General features: G+C 44.2%; 1 protein-coding gene across 1 annotated transcript in view; it reads right to left on the reverse strand.

Annotated features, from left to right (window-relative positions):
- Positions 1-237: 237 nt before the first annotated feature.
- The window catches only part of LOC147727489 (alcohol dehydrogenase 1-like), a 256,534-nt gene continuing 229,900 nt past the window's right edge, over positions 238-26,871 (reverse strand). The window contains exon 9 of the mRNA XM_086961564.1: positions 238-620. Within this exon, the coding sequence (XP_086817690.1) occupies positions 596-620 (25 nt within the window). The 3' untranslated portion in view covers positions 238-595. The remainder of the gene's footprint in view (positions 621-26,871) is intronic.

Consider the following 26,871-nt stretch of genomic DNA (forward strand, 5'->3'; position numbering starts at 1 on the left):
AATGGAAATGTCCACTTTTGATATATTATTTAATGTTGGGACTGCATTTCTTGTACTATTTCGAAAGGCTGCTAATTTCAAGAGATGAAGAAGTGAGGTTCTGGAAGGTCAGTTGATTAGTGTGTGTGTGTGTGTGTGTGTGCAGGTGTGTGTGTGTGTGTGTCTGAGTGTGTTTGTGTACATATGTGTGCTAACTTTAGTAGTGATGATACAAAGATTACAACAGTTCAATACGTCTTAACTTTAAAATAGTGTTTATTATTAAATCGGCAGATATTATTCTGAGACCGTAAATTAAATACAATTTTCTTTACTTCACAAAATCATTCCTAACATAGCATATTAAACTTGTACACGCATATTTGTACCTCTGTAATTGTCACTTTCTTTAGCTGAGCAATGTAAAAAGGTAAGGAGATTTGTTATGTAGGAAATACATTATAATAGTTTTTTGTTCTATTAATGTCTAGAACTTTAGTAACAGATTAAGGCCACTGAATCCATGATCCTCCTTTTATTACAATTAATATACAATAGTCGATTACATTTGGGCGAGAAGCAGGTTTTTACTCATTGTGCTTCCAGTGATCGAGTTTCAGAACGTCAGGACAGTGCGGGTACTGTGAATGAAAATGAAAGTTGTATCAATGTCTTTACATTAAATTTCACTTCTTCACTTTTGAGACTCAAACTGGGCTTTGAAAAATGCAACACACTAAATTTGAAAACTTAAACACCGTTTCATTTTTTTGCTAATTGTAGATCTTTTAGATTTGACAGATGTCATATGTTAGCAGCTGATACATTTATACAGTGTAGGTAAATTACAGCAAAATAGAACATAATTTAGAATCCATAGAGAACAGACAGAAGGAAACCCAAACTAAATCTGGTACATCTGTAAACATCTGCTATTTCGGCACCATGACACCATTCAGGTTGAATGTGCGCTTTATGAATACATGTGTATGTTATATCATGTTAAATTATGTTGCGTTATGTCCCAAAATATCACGTACCTAAATTTCAATTTTAATTTTCCAATACACTGATGATTAGATGTCAATGGTTCTAAATATCTATCTTTAAAGTTCACTTATAATTCCAAATTGATTAGTGGTAACATGTGCATGACAAAAGCAGCATATCAAAACCTGTCCTCTAAAATGTAATCCTTACATGGAACTCTTTACCTGTAAATGAAACATAGTCACCCAGTGCTGTAATGGGAGTTGTGACCTGTTCTACCTTCGGTGTATGCTTATTGCGTGGTGCTTTCTTCTCTTCAGTATTCAAGTGCAGATGTTGATTGACCCATTGACATATCTTGCAACTAAACTCAAACTCTGTAGTCAACAACTGATTCTCAGGGCTTAGTGACCAGCAAAATGATAAAGAAAATGCTAATGCAGATTGCAAAGCAAAGGCTTAAGATCATGTTGTACTGCAGCTTGAATGTCAACAATTTCACACTCTCCTTTCACACTCCAATCTGTCTGCAGATCAGTTTAATTAGTAGGTACATTAAGTTCTCAATGTTGTTCCACTGCTTTATCTGTTGTGATAAATCCATAATTTTACCTTTTTTACACCTATAGTTTCTTATATCGGCACTTTTGACGTTGGGTATTTAACCTCTAAGGTATCTGGGGCCTCCTGCTCAGACCCTAGATACTATGGCCCGCCCTAAAAATTGAAACCAATTTTGCTTTACATTAGCATATTGGACACTTTCATAGACCATCAGTACATCCTAAAATGTTAGTGTGCATATTATTAAATATGACCAGATTAATGAAAACAATACATTTATATATCAGCTATAATTGTTATCTATATTTAATGCGTTTTTATACAGCCTGCCTCAAACGTTTCAATTGTGTTAGCAAATGGATTAATATTATTCACCTAGCTGAAACCCTATTACCTATTTGTAAAGGGGATAATCTCAGGCAGGCAAAAGTCCTCACAGCATGGAATTGGATCAGGTGGGACCAGAGAGGGGTGGAGATTTTCTTTGATCCTTGGCTGACGTAATGAGGGTGGCAGTCGTAGGAATTTAAAGATAGAGGGAGAATGACAGAGATAGAGAATAGGAGAGATAGAGAAAGAGCGAACAAGAGAGAGATAGAGGGACAGAGGAGCAGAGAAAGAGATAAATAGAGAGAGAAGAGGACAGAAGTGACTCTAACATTTGTGATTTCTATAATAAAAAGAGCTGTGAGATATTTTGTGCACTAAAATAGATTTGCAAATATTAGGCATAGAAACCCAAAAAACGTTAGATTAAGTTTCTCTTAAACTCTGGTTCAGTCTGTTAAAAATCACACATGGGATATAGGATTTGTTTTAAATGGGGAACCCAGTCTGCCTTCTCCAGCTGAGAGCTGACTACATGTAATGAGTGATCTAATATGTGAGGTCATAAGCAGTGCATGGTAGGAGCACAAGTTATAGTTAGCTCAGTAAACTATACTAGTGAATTTCAGAGTTATTTTTTTAAGTACATGTTTTCCTTATTTCAACACTTAATTATAATGGTACTTTCACCTTTGTTTTTTCTATTTTTTTAATGTAAGCTAAGATATTAGCGTGCCTAATTGTTAGTATTTTAAAATTAGGGAGGTGTTGAGCAATTGAAAAAATGGACTATCTGAGTAAAGAGATGTAGAATGGGGATGCAGGACCTATTCAGACGTCTCTCTCTCTTTAGCTGTTTTTAGTCCCTTTAAAAATACGTTATGACTGAAATGATTTAAAACCCATACCTACCCTAGCATTTGAACCGTCTGGTTCAGAACTGCATTAACATCTCAATGCTCATTTACTTCAGCCTGATCTTAAGGAAAGGCTTTAACTCCGACAGCTCCAAATCCAAGAAAATGGTGTTCATGTATACCTCACTTTTGACTTTAATGAAAAATGTTAGCACTCAAGTTGTTTTTGCATTTGCCAAACTAAGTGCGCCAGGTATGGCCTGATGTGGGACTAAGGCTCATTGTGGCACTGGAACCAAGCTGTACCCGGCTGATTAGCCCATAACTAGGAAAAAACCTTTCACAGGTAGGTATCTTGTGTTCTGGTTCATGGAGGACGTGGCTTGGCAGTTCAGGCTGGACTGTTCCCACTGTAGCAGGGTCCAGACTGATTTTGATATGGATGGGTCCATCTTAGATGGCATGGCGAGCAAAAGAATGATGGGTTGGAGTGCTACCCCGAGCTATTGCCAGGGGCTAGACGAACTGCAAGCAGCCTCCTATTACCTTCTGTGTGTTTCATGTACTGCTCTAAGTGGCATGCGTATGCCTAGAAATGGGTCCCATTCTCACTGTTTCTCTGGAACCAAGCTGTACCCTGCTGATGAGCCCATAACTAGGGCAAAACTGGTCCTGGGTTGCTAGTGTTCCAGTTCAGGGAGGGCCTGGCTTGGCAGTTCGGGTTTGCTGTTCCTATAGCAGCAGGGTCAAGACAGATTTGCATTTGGCTGGATCCAAACTGAAGTGGCATGGTGAGCAAAGGAACAATGGATTGGAGTGCCACCCCGAGCCATTGGCAGTGATTAGACTTATTGCAAGCAGACTTCCATCACCTTTTGTCTGTTTCATCATTTATGGGTTTGCAGGGGTCACAGCTGAGTCCCTGGCACTGCCTTAGAAGCCTCTGCTTCAGAGATGGCAAAATCAGTGCCAAGAAGACATGGGTGGCTTTGCCCTCCTTGTTTCCAGATCATTTTAATTATCCTAGTAGAGAATAATTGTATATTGTTCACTAGTAGGATAATTCAAACTATAGCATCAGGTAAGTAAAAACAAGTTTTAAATGTATGTTGAGTGCATGCTTGCGTGCGACAGTTGCTTGTGTGAGAGAGTGTTTATGTAAGCATGTGTGTATGTGAGATTGTGTGTGTGAATAAAAGTGCCTGTCAGTGATAGGAATGGCAATAACTGAGATTAATGTCAGTGAGTATGAGTAGGTCAGGGTGAGTGAGAATGATTGATGAGAGTAAGAGTGAGTGCAAGTTTGTGTGAGTGAGTAGGTGTGAGTTAATCAGTGTACGAATGAATGACAGTTTGTGAGTGGAAGACTGAGTGTAAAAGAGTGAGAATGAAGGAGTATAAGTGAGTGAGAATAATTGACTAAGAGTGAGTAGGTGAGATTGGTGTGTGTTCATGAATGTAAATTAGGGAAAACTATGCCAAAATGCTGGCCCTATCCTACCAGAGGTACACCTTGACATAAGGCTCACCCATGGTACTTAGATAACATTAATAGTTAATTTCCAAGACTTGCATATATGTAATTGTTGGCGTAAGAGGGCTCCTGTGGCATAAAGGGGTACCCATGGAAAAATGCTGGCCCAGGCACAATAGAAGTTATTTTTGGCATATGGGGGCACCCATAGCACATTTTGATAAAAGGGCTCAACTCCTGTGGGTCGTCAGGTTTTGTTGGCATGGCACACCATGAAAGGACCTATATACTTAAACAGTGCATTTTTTTATCGACCATGACTTTCTAGCAGATTTATGTGAGAAGTTTGGTTTAAAATGTACTATTTGACCCATGTTTTTAAACATTTCTTGTGGAATTAACCCCTTACCCCTAATTCTATTCAAAAGAGCTCTAGTTCATTTGCTTTGCTTTGTACAATTTAGGGCAAGTAATGGATTACACCCCCACCACTTTCAAAGATTACGTTAGCATCCTAATATAGGTGTATCCAAAAAATAATGACACAGTTATAATGTAACTTCATTGATGTCATTTTTGTGATATCATCCGGGTTTAGGTCAAATGATATCACTTTCTGGGAAAATTAAGGGTCAAAGGTCATATGCTGTCACTTTCTTTGATGCAAATAAGGTCAAAGGGTGTATGATGTCACTTCCACTGCCACTGGCATTTTCTGAATTGACATCCATGCACTAAGGATGTCCCTAATCCTCATTCGGGCATGAGATGACACTGGCCCATCAAAACCGGAATTGCTACCCTAGTCCTTGCCCATGGCCATCTTACAAAAGCTATAACACTGCTATAAAAAGCAATATTACAATTGTATATACAAGGCAGCTCAGATATGCAGATCACCTGAAGCAAAGTTTTACCTTATGGTCTGAGAGTGAGCCATAATTCAGAAGTAATGGGGTGAGGCAAATCAAAAACTAAAGATGTTACAGCAAAACAAATGGCAGTGAGCCCTTTTTGTATGTGCTGGGGCAGTTCCCAAGATCGAGAAGCACACATGCCAACAGAACCCATTCATACCAGAGACTCACGATTTTGTAAGTACAAAGCAGCTTTATTGTATCTATCTCCCACCTAAAATTGCATTTGCATCTATGCAAGTCAATTGGGAAAATAAATACCCCTATTTTTGTCAGATTCTCCCTTTTTGCAGCTCCAAAATGATGGAATGCATGGAAAAGAAACTAGAATAAGTCAACATTTTGGACTGGTTCCCGGTTTTAACAAACACATTTATAGCTATGACCTAACAGGCTACATTGACGCCCAATGTGCAGGTATGGATGAAAGACATAGATAAGGGCTGAAATATTTGAACATACAGGTAGAGTCACAGCACATAAAGCATGTGCCACATTCCTGACTGCCCTGGAAGAAATATCTGACAGATGATCACTATGATGAAATGTTTTGTAGTAGAACAAAACGGATATAAAACGTATAATGTGATGACTCATATAGGGGGGTTTAGTATAATCATGCGTACTGTCAACCTGCCATTACTTGCATAATGAGTAAGTATGTTTTTGTGCTTATCAGAAGGAAACCAGTGGTTATTGTTTATACCATTATCTGCTGACCAACTCTACCTCAGAAACTTGTCATTGTCTTGAAATGCTGAACTTGGGGCAAAGAACTACTTATTTATGGATACAATTTACTTTGTGTTTGTCATAGTTATGGTTGTCTTGTATTGTTAGTATTGAATATTAGAGCTTTCTTACACCTCAAATCTAACTTGTAAAAAGTAAGATAACTCTCTGTTATGTGATTACCATTTATCTTGAGCTCTTCAGTTTTGGTATGAAAATCAATAAAGAGCTAATGAACTTAAATATATATATGTGTGTGTATATTACTTACTGGCGGTCGACAGTGGGTAGTTATAGTTAGGACCTTGTTTCTATTTAAAAAGCGTTTTTTGTTTTCCCAATAACTTTGGTGCCGGTTGACAAATCTTTGCGCAAATTTCAAAACTAGTGGGGCGCTCCGGTCAGCTCCTATCTTGAAAGTTTCAGGGTGATTCGGCAAGCGGGGGCCAGGAAAAAAAGGGAGGCCCAAAACATGTTTTCTCCATGTTATTCCCATATGAAATTTTAGACACGGCTACAGCCCGAACTGCTGAACGGAATTACACCAAATTTGGCACAAAGGTAGCCCTTGTTTCAGAAAGAACTGTTTCTATTAAATGATGTAAATCCATTCAGTAGTTCCTAAGAAATTCAAGAACAAGAGGTGAAAAAATCAATTTCCCACAGGAAACTTCAGACCCGGCTACAGCTCGAACTGCTGAACGGAATTAAACCAAATTTGGCAGAAAGGTAGTGCCTGGTTCAGAAAGCAATATTTTTCTTTAATGGTGTAAATCCGGTCAGTAGTTGCTGAGAACATCAACAAATAAAAATGTTGATATACAGAGGCACGGAGGATCAGCGCACTCTGCCGATCAAGAGCTGCATTCTAATTGGCTGTCAACACTTCAAACCAGGAAGTGTTGGCAGCCATCTTGTGCCTCGGTAGAACAGAGGCACAAGAAAGCAGTAAAAGAAACATGCAAAATGAGAAAAGGGAGCAGGGTAAAAACACCCTGACCGCCTAGGCCTGCTCAGGGGGATCCATAAGGACCCCCAATGGCCCAAAAAAGAATAAAAAAAATAAAACAATTGGCCAAGTACGTGCTGGGTGCACAAATCCGGACGAGAAATAAAAAACAAAGCGCAGGCAACCGCACTTCGTTTAATTGAAGCCCCCGGGTGGGCCAGGTCCCAGGGGCAGTAAAAAACATGTGTGTGGGGGCCCCAATCCCCCCCACACTGCCCAGGGGACCGCCAACCCCCGGCGCTTGTTTTTTTATAGCTTGGGGGCCTCTAAGGCCCCCCATGCCCTTGGGACTGCCACCCCCAGGGTTCTCAATAATTATGTTCGTGGGGATGCACACAGTCCTGGGGACCGCCACCCCCGGGGCTTCTTTTAAAAAAAAATCTACCTGTGCGGGGCTCGAGCCCCCCCACACGCCCGGGGACCGCCACCTTCCCGTGGCACTCATATACAAATTGGGGGGTCAGTTACGGACCCCTAAGCCCTGGGGACCACCACCTCCCCAGGGCTGTGATATATGTGGGAAGGGAGACGTGTGGCCCCCCTTCTGGAGCCCGTGATGGCCCTGGGGACCGCCAGCCCCAGGGCCAGCTCCTGCAGTGTCCTGGAGTGCCCACCACGGTTACACTGCTGTTTGCAATGACAGGGCAGGAGCCTCGCAGGTCCTGCCCTGTCATTGCAAACTCTGGTTTGGTTTTTAGAAGAGAGAGCAGGGAACCTGCTCTCTCTTCCAAAAACCAAACCAGATTGCGTTTCCACACGGGGAGCTGCATGTCAGCAGCTCCCCATGTGGAAAAGCAATGCCGGCTCCCGCAGGAGGCGGGTAGCTGGCGAGACAGTGGGGGAATTGGGGACCCCCCATGGTCCCCAACGAGAGTTCTGGCCCCGGGGGATGGAGTCCCCGGGGCCATGATTGGCCCAGGAGGCGGAACAGAAAAACACACAGGATGATGGATGGAATGTTGCACAATGGCAAAACATTCACCCCCAGTCACAGATCTGGGTTTAATCCATCGTTATTTTGCTCACCAAGCCACCCCAGTTCAGACATGGCCATATGCAAATCAGCCCTGACCCTGTGCCTCATGGGAACAGTCCAGGCCGAACTGCCAAGCAATGTCTTTCCTGGACCGGAATCAAGCATCCTAGGACCGGTTTCTGGCTATCAGCCGTCTTCAGCCAGGATAGCTTGACTCAAGTGGCCTAGTGAGCACGGGACCCACGTCTGGGCATACCCTCCCCACATAGGGTGAACAGCAAAACACACAAGATGATGAATGGAATGTTGCACAACGGCAAAACATTCACCCCCAGTCACAGATCTGGGTTTAATCCATCATTATTTTGCTCACCAAGCCACCCCAGTTCAGATATGGCCATATGCAAATCAGTCTTGACCCTGTGCCTCATGGGAACAGTCCAGCCCGAACTGCCAAGCAATGTCTTTCCTGGACCGAAATCAAGCACCCTCACTATTCAAGGGGAATTTATTCCCCAACTTACAACGCGCCAGGGGGCGCGTTTGCACAGTGGTGAAGGGAGGGGGCGGTCCTGGGGTGACATGTGTGCAAACACGCCCTGTGGTGCGTTTTAAGTTGGGGATTATTTTCTCTTCAATCCTGAGGGTCGCTGGGGCCCAACCAGCCCACCAGGTACCTCCAGAAAGCGCCACTGCGCTGCGTTGCAGATAAATGGCCCAGGCCATTCCCCTTTTTACATCGCTCTGCAATGCAGCTCTGTGGAGCTTACTGGAGGTACGTGGTGGGCTACTTGGACCCGAGGGACCCGAGGGATTCAAGGGGACTTTATCCCCAACTTAAAACGCACCTCGGGGCGCCTTTGCACAGTGATGAAGGGAGGGGCTGGCCTGAAGTGACATGTGTGAAAACACGATTATAATTTCAAACAACAAGAGAGTGTTAATACAAACATTCAACACGGTAGGCTAGTAAAGAAATTAAGCAAGCCCTACTGGCCTAATTAGGAAGGAATGTTAATATCAGTAGAAAGAAAACAGAGTGCACGTGCTCAAAGGCCTGGCTAAAAAGAACCCTCCGGCCCCAGTGAAACACTGGTAGCCGGTTATCTTCATTGGGTTCTCTTGTTTAGCTAGGGAAAGTGAAAGTGAGTTAAAAAGAGTATGGACTACTCCTCAAAATTATTTTAATAGGAGGGTAGCTCTAACTCTATTAAAACCAGTGTGTTGAAAATCTAATAATTTTCGGACTATTGAGAGGTTGTGTGAGTTTGAACCAATCAGTCCCCTAATAAAGTGAAAGAAACAGAACTAAAAATGGTCAACATGTTTCTGCTTAATGAGCCCTATTCCGCTCAGCATTCATCAGGACCAGGTATGACACCACTCACTGATCAAGGCACGCTAAAGTGCTCTTACCACGTGGTGGTTATAAGGAACAATACGACCTGACAGTGTCGATGCTCCTTTAGGAAAGTCTTCCTCCAATACTAATTCCAAACCTTGTTGTAGGAGAAACAGTGGTAATCTGTACAAGTGAGAAAAGACAGCCAAGTTGTGGACCCTTGCAACCATGTATTTACATTTATGAGCTCTCAGCATGTGCACACAACTATATTAGAAAAATTATGTACGCAAACTATAGCAATTCTATTCCCTTTGGATTTAAAACTTGGTAAGGGGTACATTAATCCTAGATACCAAAGTTGCTTGTTAAATACAGCACACGTTAAGTTTTTACGTGTGGTGTTTCAGCTTTTTTATCAACAGCGAAAGATTGCTTAAAAACAGTGCTCGGAAAACCTAATACAAAGTCGGTAATTGGATGTGGCTACTCCTCACAACACCTATGCAAGAAGCATATGGGGCGCAGCTGACCGCTAAGAAGGAGGAATTGATCAATACACTTACTTTATATTACGAGGTGAAAAGCCCCATGGGCATGGCGGCAGGAGGAAATCTTCACGTTTGGGATTTCTTAACGTGAGGGAAACAAAAAAGCGGCGTGTCGGTATTAAGTTCGCCGTATCATTATTAATAAATTACTATGCTCTGGAATGAAACCTAAATCCGACTTACTTGGCTCCAAACGACTCCCTGCACGATCACCTACAAGCGGCCACATCCGCCGCCCGTTACAGATGACGCGGAGTGAAACCGCGGGTGAAATACACGGAAGGAGGCGGGACGCGTGTGACGCGGAGTACGTGGTCACATGTCTAGGCTGGTCATGATCTTAAAGGGGCCCATCTATTTACCGATATGGTCGGGCGCAGAAACGGAGAACAGTGCCGAAATAACAACTATCCCCAAGGGCCCAGTGAATAAGGGTCTTGTGTAAACACACACGTTAGCAAAACGACACCATAGGGCAGCGTAAGGATACCTTAAGGGACCCAGTGGAAAGGGGTCAAATGTAAAAAATACACTGTAAAAGAGAGACCCACATAGGGGCAGAAACAGCAATGGAGAACAGTGTAAATTTACACAGTAACAGAAAACTGCATGAGGTTAAAAAAGGGGGAAAAACATGGAGGACAGTGTATTGGAATATTGGTCACTTGATAATCCATGCAGACCCTGATGTGGGGAGGAAATCTTACTTCATGGTCTCAGTACCCTAAAGGTGGATGGGCATGGACATCTTTATATCTACTTAATCAGCAGTGTTGGTTGCATTTCTATCTCCGCATAACTGATCCCCATGGTATTTCATCATTCAAGCCATATTTATGGGTTGAAAGGCGATATACCCATCGCTGTTCCTTCTCGTATAAAGTTCCTTCATTTTTAGTGCTTAACTGTTCAATTATGACCCATTTGACATCATTTGGACAATGACCCTGCTCTAGGAAATGGGCAGTCAGTTTGGTAGTGTTCCTGCCACATCGGATGTTGCTACGATGTTCTCCTATTCTAGTCTTGATTTTTCTGGTGGTCATCCCTACGTATCTGAGGCCACATGGACAAGTAATCAAGTAGATGACATTACTTGAATTACAGTTAGTGTGGCCTCGTAGGTACCATGTTTTGCCTTCTTCTAATTGAAGTGTTTTAGTGGTAGATGTAAGATGGCATACACTACATCCCCCGCAGGGAAAATGGCCATTCACCGAAGGCAAACCCCAAGCGTTCAAAACAGAAGCGTCCTGTGTAGGTTGGCTAGTTCTTGGACGGGTATGTACCAAGGCATCATGCAGGCTCCTGTCTCTTTTATATGAAAAGAGTGGTTTCTGCCAATTTCTTCCATTACTGGTCAGGATTTGCCAATGCTTACCAATGCAACGACTTACCAAGTTAGAAATATTGTTGTAAGTGGTTACACAGGTTAGGGGAACCTCAGACTCACTTTCCTTCTCAATGTCTTCCAAAAGAGCTTCTCTATTGTTATTTCTCGCTCTCTTACGGCTCTTTTGAAGAATTTTTCTAGGATACCCTCTATGTTCTAGTTTGTTAGTGAGGTCATCCGCTTGTTTGTTAAAATCCCGGGTATCACTACAATTTCTACGAACTCGTAGATATTGGCCGAATGGGAGGTTTTCGCGTAGTGAACGCGGGTGAAAACTAGAGAAATGGAGGAGGTTATTCCTACTGGTGGGTTTATAGTAGGTTTTGCTCGTCAGTCGGTTACCAGTTTTTGTGAGGGTAACGTCTAGGAAGACAATCGAATTGAGATCATATTGGTGTGTGAATCTTAAATGAGGGTCACAAGTATTGACCCAATCAAAGAAGGAATGTAGACTTTCCTCTGACCCTTTCCAGATTAAAAGCACATCATCAATGTACCTCTGCCACAGGATAACATTGAGAGCATAAGGGTTGGAATTGGCTAAGATGTGGGTTTTCTCGAAGTTGTAAACATACAACCCAGCTATGCTGGGGGCAAAGGTACTGCCCATCGAGGTGCCAGTCTTCTGTAAGAAAAAGGTGTCTTGGTATTGAAAAAAGTTCCGCTTTAAAGCCAAAGTAGCACAATCCATTACAAAGGTCTTAGAAGTATTATACGACCATGTAGTTTGATCAAGGATATCTGCCAAGACTTTCAAGGTGGCGTCCTGCGGAATACAAGTGTATAAACTTTCAATGTCTAAGGACACTAGGTAGCATGGTTCCTCAGGAAGTTGCACATTTAGTAACATTGAAAGAAGACTTTTTGTATCCTTGATGTAGGTACTAGTAGATTGGATTAAAGGTTTAAAGAAAAAATCACAGTACTTAGAGAGTGGTTCCAACTGGGACCCAATCCCTGACACTATCGGTCTTCCCGGAGGTGGAGTCCGATTTTTATGGGTTTTGGGAAGAGTGTAAAAGTAGGGGACTTTTTCTTCAGAGTTGGTGAGGAAATCAGCTTCCTGCTTAGTGATGTATCCATCTCTTTCTGCGGTTGAAACTAGTTCCAGAATCTCATCCTTCAAAAAGGGGGAGGGGTCCTGTTGAAGTATAGTGTAACTAGTGGTATCCCCTAGGAGCCGTTTGCATTCTGCATCGTAAGCCGTGGCATCCTGGATCACTATACCTCCCCCCTTGTCAGCACTTTTGATTACAATATCTTGATTCTCTTGCAGAGATTTTATAGCCTTAAATTCTCCTGCTGTCAAATTTTTGAATGAGGTAGGTTCAGTCAAAGATTCTACTTCCCGAAATACCGCCTGTTCAAAGGTTATGATGTCGGCCGGTATCAGGTGTGTTGGAGGGGTGAAGTTAGATTTCTTTTTAAATGGAGTGTCACCCGATGTGGCAGGAACTTGTGCATCTTGATGTTCAAAAAAAGATTTTAATCTGAGTTTTCGAAAAAACTCTCCCAATTCACATTTCAATTTAAAACGATCCAGGCGAGGGGTGGGTATAACCCCAAGTCCCTTCTCTAACACTGAGATTTCGTCTGTGGTTAGGGTCACTTTGGATAGGTTTGTTATCAGGCTTATTGCCCTGTGGCGCGTTTTAAGTTGGTGCATTAATTCCTCTTCAATCCTGAGGGTCCCTGGGTTCCAAGTAGCCCACCATGTACCTCCAGTAAGCACCACAGAGCTGCATTGCAGAGTGATGTAAAAAGGGGCGTGGCCTGGGCCACCTCTCTGCAATGCAGCGCAGTGGCGCTTTCTGGAGGTACCTGGTGGGCTAGTTGGTCCGCAGGGACCCTCAGGATTGAAGAGGAAATAATCCCAAACTTAAAATGCACCACAGGGCGTGTTTGCACACATGTCACCTCAGGCCCGCCCCCTCCCTTCACCACTGTGCAAACGCGCCCCCTGGTGCGTTGTAAATGGGGAATAAATTCCCCTTGAATAGTGAGGGTCCCTGGGGGCCAACTAGCCAACCATGTACCTCCAGTATGCGCCAGGGAGGTGTGTTGCAGAGTGGTGTTCAGAGGCCATGCCCCTTTTTACACCTCTCTGCAATGCAGCTCTGTGGCGACTACTGGAGGTACCTTGTGGGCTAGTTGGACCCCAGGGACCCTCAGGATTGAAGGGTACTTAATCTCCCAACATAAAACGCTCCATGGGCGCGTTTGAACAGTGGTGAAGGGAGGGGTGGGGCCTGGGGTGACATGTGTGCAAACACGCACTGTGGTGCATTTTAAATTGGGGAATTTATTCCTCTTCAATTCTGAGGGTCCCTGGGGGCCAACAACCCCACCAGGTACCTCCAGTAAGTGCCACAGAGCTGTGTTGCACAGAGTGGGCCAGGCCATGCCTCTTTTTACACCTCTCTGCAACGCAGCTCTGTGGCACTTACTGGCAGTACCTGGTTGGCTAGTTGGACCCCAGGGACCGTCAGGATTCAAGGGCACTTAATCTCCCAACTTAAAACGGTCATAGGGCGTGTTTGCACATGTCACCTCAGCCCCCCTCCCTTCACCACTGTGCAAACATGCCCGTAGCGTGTTTTAATAGGTAGTTTTAAGCCTCCTGCCCTATTATGTACTATGGCCTAGGCTGAATCAAATCCTGGGCAGTGGTGGCTTGGAACAAATGGTGAAGGGGCCAACTCACGAAAAGGGCCATACCTTGGATGGTATATACACCAACAATAAAGATCTAACTGGGACAACGATCCTCCCGATTCCCTGGTCTGAATATTCAGCGATCAAGTGTGGAATCAAACCATGGAAGGCCCGGCCTATAGGCCTGAAACAGAATCACGTGATAGGCACTAGATCCTGGGGTAAGCTGGATGTGGAACGACTAGGAAATGTCCTGGGGAATTCCAGGTTCCAGGTTCCAGCTTCCAAGGGATGTGGACGAAGCTACATCGACCTAAAATACCTGGCTCACCAAGGCTTGTGACCAGCTAGTCCCTATTAAAAAAGGGTCCCCAAACGAGCCTGGCCCACTGCACCCTGGTATTTGGATGAGCTCAGGTCAAAAAAACGAGTTTGTAAATCGGCAGAGTGGGGTTGGTGGAAATGGTACTCTGCAGGGATGAAGGAGACATACAAATCTTGTATTTCTAACTACAAGTTAGCTCTTTTTGAAGCCAAGAAGGAGTACTTCTCCCTGCAAATACCTAGGGCAGAATCAAATTCCAAAGAACTGTTCAAAACGATTTGTACACTAGCCAAATCCACTACCCCTAAAAAACAGGGCACTGTAGAGTTCTGTAATAAGATGGCGGACGATTTTAAAACCAAAGTCGAAATTATCTTTACCTCTCTGGTGGGTCAGATCACTGGTAAACAGATTGACTCAGGTCCTAGGGCATCAGGTTGTCCAACTACCATCAAAGGCGTACTAGATCACTTTACTCCCTAGACTGACCTGATCAAACTGCTGTTCACCATAAAATCAGGTGCTCCCAGTGACCCCTGCCCCCCAGAATTGTTAAGTCAATCCCTGACGCCATCGGAGAAGCTCTGACCCCCCTATTAAACTTGGTTCTTTGGACTGGTACATTTCCTAGAGACTTGAAAAAGGCCTCCGTGCTCCCTCTTCTGAAGAAGCAATCGCTGGACCCCAAGGACCTGAACAACTATCGCCCGATTTCCAGACTTCCTCTGCCAGCAAAAGTACTGGAGAAAGAAATGAATAGACAAATGATGACTTCATTTTGGCTAACAACTCTTTAGATCCCTCGCAGTTTGGGTTTAGAGCCTATCACAGTACAGAGCTGGCCTTAATCAAATCTACAAAGGAAATCAGAGAGGCCGTGGATAGGGGAGGAAATACCATCTTGATCCTATTGGACCTATCCGCGGCTTTTGACACTGTCCATCATGGGGTCCTGCTGAACCGGCTCTCGGATATTGGAGTAAAGGGCTTAGCATGGAAATTGCTTCACTCCTTTTTGGCTGAAAGGTCCCAGTCAGTGGACCTAGATGGGAATGTTTCTAATCCCCTTTCGCTCCCCTGCGGGGTGCCACAGGGCTCTTCTTTGAGCCCCACGCTTTTTAATATCTATGTGGCCCCCCTGGCCAACATCATCCGGTCATTTGGGTTCCAGCTCACCTTCTACGTGTATGACAATCATTTAGTGTTGTCACTGACAGAGGGAGAGGAAAGAGAAGCAGGGGACAGGTTTCAGAAATGTATGAGCTCCATCTGGATGTCATCTAATTGCTTGAAGCTCAATTCAGCAAAAACGGAGGTGTTTAAGTTTGACACCAGATTGGTGGCCTGAAGGGTTGGGAGCCTGCCCTTTACCCTCTAGGAAAGCCAAGAAAGCCAAGAATCTAGGAGTCCTGGTGGATAACAAACTCACAATGGGGGACCAAGTGAATCAGGTGACTTTTGCCTGTTTTATGGTCCTCAGGATAATAAAAAAAGTAAAGCTCTTCCTCTCAGCCAGCAACCTTAGGACGGTCGTTACGGCTTTAATTCTGTCCCGCCTGGAGTATTGCAACAGCCTCTATCTCAATGTACAGAAACAACACTTGTACAAGTTGCAACTGGTCCAGAATGCGGCAGTCAGACTGTTGTTGGACACTGCTAGGTTTGCCTCGGTTAGAGGAGAGCTGAGGAAATTACATTGGCTCCCAATCTCACTTAGATCACGGTTTAAGGCCCTCTGTGTGGTCTTTAAGGCAGTGAACGGGATTCTTAGACATGGGTTCAGCTGGTATGTCCCCGGCAGAACCCTGCATTCCTCCGGGTCTAAGCTAGTTCGAACTCCCATGTTTAAGAAAACTAACTGGAGAGGCCGAAGTTTCTTTCACTGCGCCTCCAAAGCATGGAATGAGCTTCCGTTCCATCTCAGAAATGCCCCAGATCTTATTTCCTTTCGGAAGGGTTTGAAAACCTGGCTTTTCTCCGAATAATCAGCTCACTGTTTTCCCCAGGTAACCAGGATCCAGTGCCAGGACACCCCAGGGAGCGGTGCGCTTTATAAGTTCTAATGACATAACATAACATAACAGAGGAGGTCATGCTAATCACAGGGTACCCCAAGCCATAGTGTTCCCTAGTGTATGTAGGTGTTTTCACTGTATTCTAAGTGTCTTTTAGCATGGCACAGGCTCTAGGCCTGGTTAGTTAGAGTCTACCACCAGTAACTGTCTGAAAATGTTGTGGGCACAGGATGATTTTAGAACAAGGCCTCTTTCTGCTCCTCTGTTAGTTCTTTCTGTACATGCCTTGCTTCTTCCTGCACTTTTCTTCATCTTTGTGGACTTCTGTTGCTTCTTTCTGTATTTCTTTTGCTTCTTTCTGTGTGGTTTTTATTCTTTCTTCAAATGTCCTACCTCTGTTGGCATAGTTAGAAACTAGCATTTGAAAAACCTTTGAATTTCACTGTAAAAACTATATGTTTCAGGCACGTTATAGTTAGAAATTAGCATTTAAAAAACCTTTGAAATTCACCGAAAAAAACATAGGTTTCAGGTACGTTATAGTGAGAAATTAGCATTTAGAAAATCTTAGAAATTCACTTAAAAAACATATTTTCAGGGGTGTTATAGTTAGCTGGACATTTCACTCATACAAACCGATAGAAATTCCACTGTTATAGTTAGTTGAGCTAACTATAACTCGTGCCCCCGCAATGCGCTGCTGATGATGTCACATATTACATCATTCATGACATGTCAGTGACATGACTGATGACATCATCCAGTGACTGTGTGTTTCTGTCAAGTTTAAATATGTTTTATATACATATTGGCAAAGGTGTATTGAAGAATGACTTGGTGTATAAGTGTCTGGATGGAGGATTTAGTAGGTTCCTGACTGACTGTATAAGTGAGTGAATAAATGTATTTTAGAGAATTCATGGGTTAGAGACTAAACTGTGTGAATATCTGTATCAGTCTGTCTATTTCTGTGTAAGCTGCTGCATTGGTTGGTGAGTAGCTACCTGAGTGTCTATATGGGTCATTGGTTGGTTGCCTGAGCATTTGTATGGGTGCCTCAGTGTGTGTGTGGGTGGGTGGTAGGTGTGTGATTCTGTGCATAGATGTGTGAGTTCTTTATCCAATGGGTGTATGGGTTCAAAAGTGCATGTGAAAATAGCTGAATGGGTGGAAAAATGTTTGTATGGGTGTGTTGGTGAGTGAATGGATATCTCAGTGCAACATGTCCAAGTAACTAAATACTTAAAACACAGTGCATGTGAGAGTTGGAATATATAAATTACTATACGTGAGAGTCAGTGATTCTGAGAGTGGCTGTATGGATGAGTGTGTACTTGTATCAGTGATTGTATGAGCGAGTAAGTATATGTTAATATCTGTATGAATAAGTGAGGTTGTGTGTGTATAACAGCATAGGTGAGTAAGTAGAAGTGTTTTTGATTCTTTGCATGAGTGACTAGATGTGTGAGTAACTCTGGATGAGTGGCGGTGTGTGAGTGTTTGTATAGGTGTATGAGTGCCTATAATAGTGTTGTATTGATGAGTCACTGCAGGTATGAGTGACTGTATGGGTAAATGAGTGGATGTGTGTGTAGACCTAGGAATCAGTGAGTGCGTACATAGTAACTGGTATTGGTGTCTCTATTATTTTGAAAATGGTAGCCTATATTTTAGAGTGGGTGTATCAAAGGTTTCTATTAGGGTGTGAGGAGATGCATCAGATTTTCAGGTGGATGATGTCATCAGTGATGTAATTTGAGATGTCATCAGTGATGTCATCAGTGATGTCACTGACCATGTCATGAATGATGTAATATGTGACGTTATCAGCAGTGCATTGCGGGGGGGTTAGCTCAACTAACTATAACAGCGGAATTTCAATCGTTTTGTATGACTGAAATGTCCAACTAACTATTACGTCCCCAAAACCTTTATGTGAATTTCTAAGAATTTTTTAAATGCTAATTCCTAACTATAACGTCTGTAAAACCTATGTTTTTTTCAGTGAATTTCAAAGGTTTTTTAAATTCTAATTTCTAACTATAACGTACCTTAAACCTATGGTTTTTTCAGTGAATTTCAAAGGTTTTTTAAATGCTAATTTCTAATTATAATGTTCATTAAACATATCTTTTTTTTCTGTGTTTTTCTAATTATCATACAATTTTCAACCTGGTGAAAACTGCAAATCTCACCACTCTTCTTTCATCGATACCTTCCGCCAACAAAACCACCACAACAAGAGCCACAACTAACGCTCATGATATGCAAAGTACGCGTTCCTGTGCAAAAAACCATGAAAACACCACTTCCCCATATTTTCAACAACCAGCCAAATCTGCAATGTGATCCACAAAGCAGACGATAAGCCGACATACCAGTAATAAATAACATCAAGCTTTAACTGGTGTAAGGAGGCCGACTATCTACTGTGTGGTGAGTTAGACCCAACTCACAGCCACATGTAAAGACCAACAAGTGATAGAGCTACGGATCATGCACCTCTGACACCCAACAAGGCCACAACACCCAGCACCACCACCACCAGAACCTCCCCCCGGACCACTCCTTACTACCACGAGGCAGCACAAAAAAGGACAACAGACATTCCAAAAATACCATGGCCCCTCAGCCGCACAATAGCTGAATGTTGGGAGATGTGACAACCAACTATATAAGATGAAGGCAAGTCACCCATGAATAATAATGCACACAATGCCAAGTGTAAAGCTGATGTGCTGCACAGACCTAACTATGCAAACCATAAACCTCTCCATGTGGAGATATACTATTGATACTTGTACTGTAGTGCACAGTGGGTGCAAACATGTTACCTCAAACAGTGAGGAACATCTCGGTCATGTAGCTGTGTCACCCCCCCCCTAGAAGTGGAAACGGAGTGGGCTGGTCCAACGTACGCCACTCCAGCGTAGGAGTATGAATAAATAGGCCAGGCCCTGGGCGTGGTTCACTTCTGGGAAGACCAACAAGTCTGCAGAGCGGAGGCACTTACCCTGGCACGTGGCTGCCACCATGACTGCGGGCCTCCTCCACACAAGCCCCCTGCAAACCCAGCGGCACAGTACCTCAAGCTTATGTCTGTACCGACTACTGCCTTCAACGTACACTGCGGACAGCAGGGTTCATAATTTGAATTCAGCCTTGATTTATTAATTGCACAGAGAATTGCATTCTATGTCCTCGGATTTTCTCAAGAAGAAGTGACAAAAATCATTCCTTGATGTCTATGCTAACTACTGCCTTCGATCTACACTGTGGACAGCAGGGTTTACACTTTGAATTCAGCTTGATTTATTAATTGCACTGAGAATTGTACTCTATGTCCTCTGATTTTGTCAAGAAGTGACAAAAAGCATTCCTCGATGTCTATGCTAACTACTGCCTTCGACCTACATTGCGGATAGCAGGGCTCACAATTCAGATACAGTGGCGATTGCAGATGGTGCAGTCAAGTTCGCAAGACACGTTGCTCCCAGTGCGACCCCCCGGGCCCACGCATCATCGCAGGATGCGCACACGGTGTAATCTTCAGGTGCTACTAACTCACTGCACCATAAGTCATCTCCAAGTGCCCTTATCAAGGCAAGACATTGAACCGAGTGTGGCCCGCCGGGACCACGTATCATCCAGGGTGCACACACACTGAGTGTTCCAGGTACCACTAACTGTGCAGCTTAACTCAACGCCACATGGCTGTGCGCCCATCGTGATCGCTGCCTGCGCCCTACACTGGGTTTACACGGTTCAGAATTCAAGATTAGTATCGAAGTAAACTGTATAACAGACTATAATGGGTTAAAAAGACCAAATGCTCCCAATCTGTGCAGCTCAAGTCAACGTTACCTGCCTGTGAACCTTTCCTCACCACTGCATCCGGTCTGCACTGTGGAAGAATGGCAACACGTGGTGCCAACTAAAACCCCAACTTCGTGGCAGCGCCCACAACACCAGACTCCCTTCAATCAGTGAAGGATATTTGCATATGGAAGGCCAGCGACACGTGGTGCCACTGAACCTTTACAACGCAGGCCGGCGGTGCCACCAATGTATTCACATGGCTATGGGCCCTTGCTCACCACTACCACTGACCTACACTGTGGAAGACCGGCGACAAGTAGTGCCACTAACTCTGTTCAACTCAAGTTGATCCTACATGTGTAACTGTGTCCTCATTCCTGAAAAGCAGTGACCCCAACTCCGTGAGACAACTACAGCAGCAGACTCCCTTCAATCAGTGAGGCATATTGACATATGCAACGGCGGCGACGCGTGGTGCCACTAACTTTATTCAACACAAGCCGATCCCACATGTGCAATTGTGTCCTGAGTCCTGAATCGCACTGACCCCAAGTCCGGGCAGCAACCACAGCACCACACTCCCTTCGGTCAGTGAGGCATATTTCGATATGCAAGGCCGGCGACACGTAGGCCCACTAACCCTCTTTAACACAAGTGTGTCCTGAGTCCCGTATACATGACATGTTGTATGTATATCGTCATAGATGTGCTCCTGTGGCACTTTATGGTTCGGGTGTATGGGGACATTGCCGCCACGGGGACTTGCAAGTGGCGGAAAATGACTTTTTAAAGAGGCTTCTCTGTCTCCCACCCTCAGCCTCTAATGAGCTGGTCCATCATGAAGTTGGGTTGGAATTTTTGACTGATCTCATAGGATTGAGACCATTGTTGACCTGGAGATCTATCTGGGCCAAGGAAGAAACTGGTTTCACTAGGAGAATCATTAACGACTGCCTCCGCTTGGATAAATATAGTCTGATCCCATGGCTCAAATACGTTATATCATCATTTAGAGACGTGTTTGACATGGATGTTTTTGTGGACCCAGCCAGTGCCACCGACATTTCAAAACAGGAGCTTAAACATGTCTATCTGGGGGTTAAAGCAAAATTACGTAGGGAAGCCAGTTGCCTGTTTGTAACACATCAATTTTACCATTCTAATAACATTTCAAGCCATGGCTTTTCGAGGTATTTAAAAGTGGTCACTAAGCAATCTCACCAGTATGTCCTTACTAGACTAAGACTAGGCATTGTTCATAGACTGGTGGCTTTCCCTCTGACAAAAAAGCATACGTTAATCCCCTGTCCATGTGATGGGACTTCGAAGCAGAGCACTGTGCACTTTTTGCTCATTTGTCCTTTGCACCTGCATCTCCGTATTGCCTACCTTAAACCGCTTTTTAAAAAATATTCTGTGTCAACTGTTGCAACTGCCATGAGGTTCTTATTTGCTCTTGATGTACTGGATGTGTGTTTTTTTACAGCAACATTTATTTTGAAATCCGTGTCCGCCAGGAAAAGTATGGACTTTACGACCCAAATGTGAATGTACCGCTTCTCGTAAAATCAATTGACACTGTTTATATGATATCTCTCCCCTTTAGTGATGGTAATGAATCTTTTTACCTTAAATTTTATAGCTGTTATGTAATATTGATGTATTTCTCTGTGTGCTTTTATGATTGTTTTTTTAAATGATCGAATAAAGCTTTTGATACTGAGTCCTCAATTATAGCGACCCCAACTTCGTGGCTGCGACCACAGCACCTCACTCCCTTCGATTAGTGAGGAGTATTTAAAGATCTGCTGACAAGTGGTACCACTGAACCAGCACTACGCAAGCCGGTGGGGCCACCAACGTATGCACATGCCTGTGGGCCCTTCCTCATCGCTAACTCTGGCCTACGCTATGGTCAGCAGGCCTCACAATTCAGATACAGTCCCGATTCCACATGACGCAGTCCAGTAGGCAAGGCACATTGCTCCCAGTGCGACTCGTCCACATCAACCATCATTACAGGTTCTTACAGTCTCAATGCTTCTGGTACCACTAACCCTATTTAACACAAACCAATCCCACATGTGTAACTGTGTCCTGAGTCCTGAATGACAGTGATCCCAACTTCGTGGCAGCGACCACAGCACCAGACTCCCTTCAGTCTTATTTGTTGTTCTTTTCTTTAAATACATTTTTATATGTAAATCTATACATGACTAAGGATCTTGTTTCTCCAACCACACAGGGACACTTCCGGGCCCAAGAAAGTTGTTGGGGGTATGTTGGTAATGTGGGAAGAGGGTACGTTACCGGCTAATGTGGGGAGAGGGAGCGTCAAAGGGGTATCACTCACAGAAATAACTTCAATACGTTTTCCCAAATGCCACGGACAGATGCCAGTTGACGGACTGAATCACAAAATGTTTTTCAGTAGTTATGTAGTGTGAGTTATGAACAGTTCGGACCCAGGCTGGCAGAGGGCCAGCTGCAGCCCGTCCGCTCGACTCCCAGATGCAGTACTACGAGCCGTCCGCATCATTGTGTCTATCCCTGCCCTGCTCCGTCGTACACCACGCTATGCCACGCCGCGCTACACCACACCACTCCAATTACATTCCAACGTTGGCCCCACATAGTTACCTGTCGCAAGCATACTCGCTGTTGGTGTGCAGGTCAGTGGTCTAGTTCTCAACATCTAACGGTCACTCCCTGAGGGCAGGTATGCAGACACACCACACCCATCCGGCACATGAGGCACATGCCATGTGACCACGCAAATTTAAAAGATAGACAGCGTCACAACCTTTATTGCCGGTGCTGACTAGCTGGCGAACGCTCCACGGGTCTCAACCATAAAAAGTCCATGAAAAGTTTTGCAGAAGTTTAGTCGCACCCTCAGCTGTATGGCCGTCAGTGGCCTACCATCCCCTTGGCACAGACTTCATATGCATAGGGTTAGTACCAACCCAAACTCATGTGCCCATCAGTAGCCTACCACCATGTGGCACAAACTTGAGTTTCGCAGGCTTAGCGGCACCAAACACCGAGGTGATCTCCTCCATTGATGACTCAGGACTTAGCAACATGTGTGAGATCTGCCGGACGCAGGAACAGCTAATGTGGTCTCTGCCATTCAGGACTCAGGACTCAACAACATATATAAGATCCGCATAGAATCTGATGTGGTCTCCCCCACTCAGGACTCAGCAACACATCTGAGATCGGCACCGGGTAATTATTTGCTCATGGATTCGCAGATGCGACAGTCTCTCTCTTTCTCACTCTCTTCATTCCTTTCCTTCTATCTCCCGCTCCCTTCCTCACTCCCTTTCTTTCATTCCCTCTCTTTTTCTCTCTGACTTGTTTTTCCTTCTCTGTTTCTCTCTCTCTGTCCTTTGATATGCGCATTACACACGTCCTTATTTTGTGCTTTTTTTTCCAGGCTCTGTTGTCGACATCCATGGTCCCTGCAACACTCTTACACCTTGTTCTTTTCTATTATGTTTGTTAAATTTTGTTTATTGGTTTTTTTTGTATATATATATTAATTAAAAAAAATAAAAATGGTTTATATATATTTATAAATAAAAAGTTTGACAAAAAAAAATTATTAACCTTTTCGGTTGTTTTCTTAACTGCTGTTTGACTCTTTCTTGTTCGTATTGCTGTTATTTGCTAGTATCCACCATGGTGTTAAATTTTGGAGAACTTATCGCGGGAATACTGGTGATCTCTGCAGTTTGCACCAACTTCTGAATACTGTGTTATGTTTATCTCAACTTTGGTTGCATTAAGGTGCTGATAATGAAATGCAGATTAGCTGTCCCGTGCAAAAAGACACGAGGTGCAACTTTGCGATTTATTCAAAATACTAAAATACTGTTTTGAATTGCACATAGGTAGTGCCTCCACTTACAGTGGACACACAAAATCAATGAAGAAATCTCATTGTATTTATATTGATTAGGAATAGTGTGTCTGGTGCTGCATCTTGATGGGATACACTGCCCAGTTCGTATATTGTTCTGCACACGAAAAAATGACATCACAACTTTCACAATTGCAATGCGAAATTAATTCCGGCGATAACCCATGTTACCACCAGGAATTTTGCACCTGCTTTCTGCTGGTGTTAAGCGGGATGACTACCTGCAGCATGAAAGGAAACAAAGCCAAGAGCCACTCCAGAACATCCACACGTGCCGTAGAGTCAATGATCACGATACAGGGATACCCATGAGGGCCAAAAGACTCATCGCAACAACCCCAGGACTGCCAACGCCCCCCAAGCCCCCATCTGAGCAACTGTGTCCGTGTGGGCATTGTATTAGCACGATGGGCACAGGCCCTGAAATATCACAGGGTGCTGTCTTCAGCGGAGGTTACCATGTCACCTTAGCGTTGGCAGTGACCCTCGACATGTAGCTATGCACGCATCCTCCTGCAAGCACAACGCACGTGTGCTAGTCAGCCATCCACAGGTCACCACAAGGGTGTGCCTATCCAGCAAGGGAAACGGGGTGTCTCAGACATGTCCGTGTGCAGGAAGTGCGGTAAGTGTGTCTCTGTGTTCTGGTGTGGCCTGTCACAAGGGCCGGAGCAGACGATGTTGTAAAGTGGGATACACCACCACCAAACGGCACTCTCATGGTGTAGTTCGAATGCGGCAGGACATGCCGGAATAGACATTACAATGCTGTGCCGTACGAGTGCACAGGATACAAAAGCACACCGCACAAAAGGGTTGGGGCGAGGGAGGAGCAGCTGTTTGGCAACATAACACACAGTGTATCCCCCCACATGCTATGGGCAGCGCATCTCATCCATGATGACCACGGTCGCAGACATCCCACAACACGCATGACCGGCCTTTCTACACATCCTGTATGAATGCAGCATGGTTTTCACTTCTATGCTCATTCAGTGGTGTGATGTTGCCAGGCTGTGTGACTTATGCTCCTTGTTGGTGTGTTTCATTTTGGCCATTCTTTGTCTATACTTATGCTGTACTTCATTGTACATGTGGGCCATTGTGCCCATCTCCCCCCATCACCCACTCCCTGTTTCTCCCTCTTCCTGGTGCTGTTGTTTCTATACTTTTGTTCCTTCACACGTAAATACGAGTAACAAACAAATTAGAATACTTCCTTGATTCTTTTACATTTCAAAACTTCTCTCTATTAGTTTCTTTTTAATTTGCCATATAAACAGTTTTTATATATTTAGTTTTTAAGTTCAGAGGCCTTCTTAATACCTGGTTGTTTGTGCAAGCATATAATTACATTTTCTTTCTGGTAGTCACTCAGTCTATTTAGCGCCATGAAGCCACCCGGTGAAAGTGCGCTCTACAAATGCCCATTAACATTAACATAACATATAAATATATATAAATGTCCACATAAACAATTGCTTAAATCATTTAAAAAATATATATATCTTACCTGTGTGATAAGGTCCATGCTGGAAATGTCTTCTGTGATACTTGCTTGGGCTATAAGGTCTGCATGGTAAAGACCCACGTTTTAAAGGCAGCGCGGTAAAGGTAACATAACACCATGGGTGGCCACCAGATACCAGAATTAGTTTCCAGGGCTGTCCACCTTTTATGCCAATGGATCACCCACCTATTGCAGCAATAGCATTTGTATGCCAGCTGTGGGTGGCCCACCTATGCCAGAGATCTCGGCTCAATGCCTACGGATGTTGATCTTTTGCTGGGGTGACCGCCACATATTAAACGTCACCACAAGATGTTGACAAAGTCCCCTTTATTCAGTTGGGGACAGATGTACAAGGCCTTAGGGGTTGGTCTACCTCGCACTCGCTCCGGGCTGTTGCTAAATGACGCTAACTTTTAAAAAACTAACTATTCTATTTGCTTTTATGCTTTTGTTGCTTTTGCTGGAGATAGATGATTTCTAAAAGTGGACTGTTCACACGATCCCGCATACTTGCACTATAAAACAAATAGCCTATTTGAACAGTTCATCTACCTCAGCATCACACTTCCTGTTTCTCCCAGGTGCCAAGAGGATCCGCCATCTTGTTGAGGTGGCTGTCTAGTTTCTCGTGCACCAGGGGTTATTTCAATGTGTGCCAGTTGGAGATCAGTGCCATAGGGGGTTGGTCTACCTCGCACTCGCTCCGGGCTGTAGCTAAATGACGCTACCTTTTTAAAAACGAACTATTCAATTTGCTTTTATGCTTTTGTTGCTTTTGCTGGAGATAGATGATTTTTAAAAGTGAAGTGTTCGCACGATCCCGCATACTTCCACTATAAAACAAACTGCCTATTTGCACAATTCCCTTACCTCAGCAGCACACTTCCTGTTTCTCCCTGGTGTCAAGAGGATCCGCAATCTTGTTGAGGTGGCGGTCTAGTTTCTCGTGCACCAGTGGTTAGTTAAATGCGTGCTCTCCGGGCACGCCGAAATCACGCCTAAGGCAAGCCAATCTGCGCCCGTCAGCGCCCGTCAGCGCCCCGGAAGCACCCTGCACCAGCCACGCTGCCCGGGAACCTCCAGGCACCGGAAGAAGGTATAGGGTGGGTGCGCTACAGGCTCTTGACTCTACACAGCAATGTCAGGCAGGGCGTTGGGATCTGACTGAGACATCTAATCACGGCTGCCATATCTGTGGGTTTCAACTGTCAATGGGCCAAGGTGCTCCTAATGAGATTGACCATATATTCGATCAGCGGCCACAGGCTTTTCTAGTCCGGGCTGCCTTGATTAATGTGCGCTCTCCCAGGAAACACTATGCTGAAGTCTTTGAACTTATAGAGGATCATTCACTGGATTTACTGTTCCTGACAGAAATTTGGCTTGACACCTCCTCTGACCTGATTGTGACTCTAGCAATGCCTCAGGGTTACAAAATCTCCCGAGTTGACCGTCCACTGGGACGTTGCTATTATATACAATAATAAGTAGGAACTTCGCAGAGA

This window comes from Lissotriton vulgaris, chromosome 3_1 (assembly GCF_964263255.1).
Source record: "Lissotriton vulgaris chromosome 3_1, aLisVul1.2, whole genome shotgun sequence".
Classification (NCBI taxonomy): Eukaryota; Metazoa; Chordata; class Amphibia; order Caudata; family Salamandridae; genus Lissotriton; species Lissotriton vulgaris.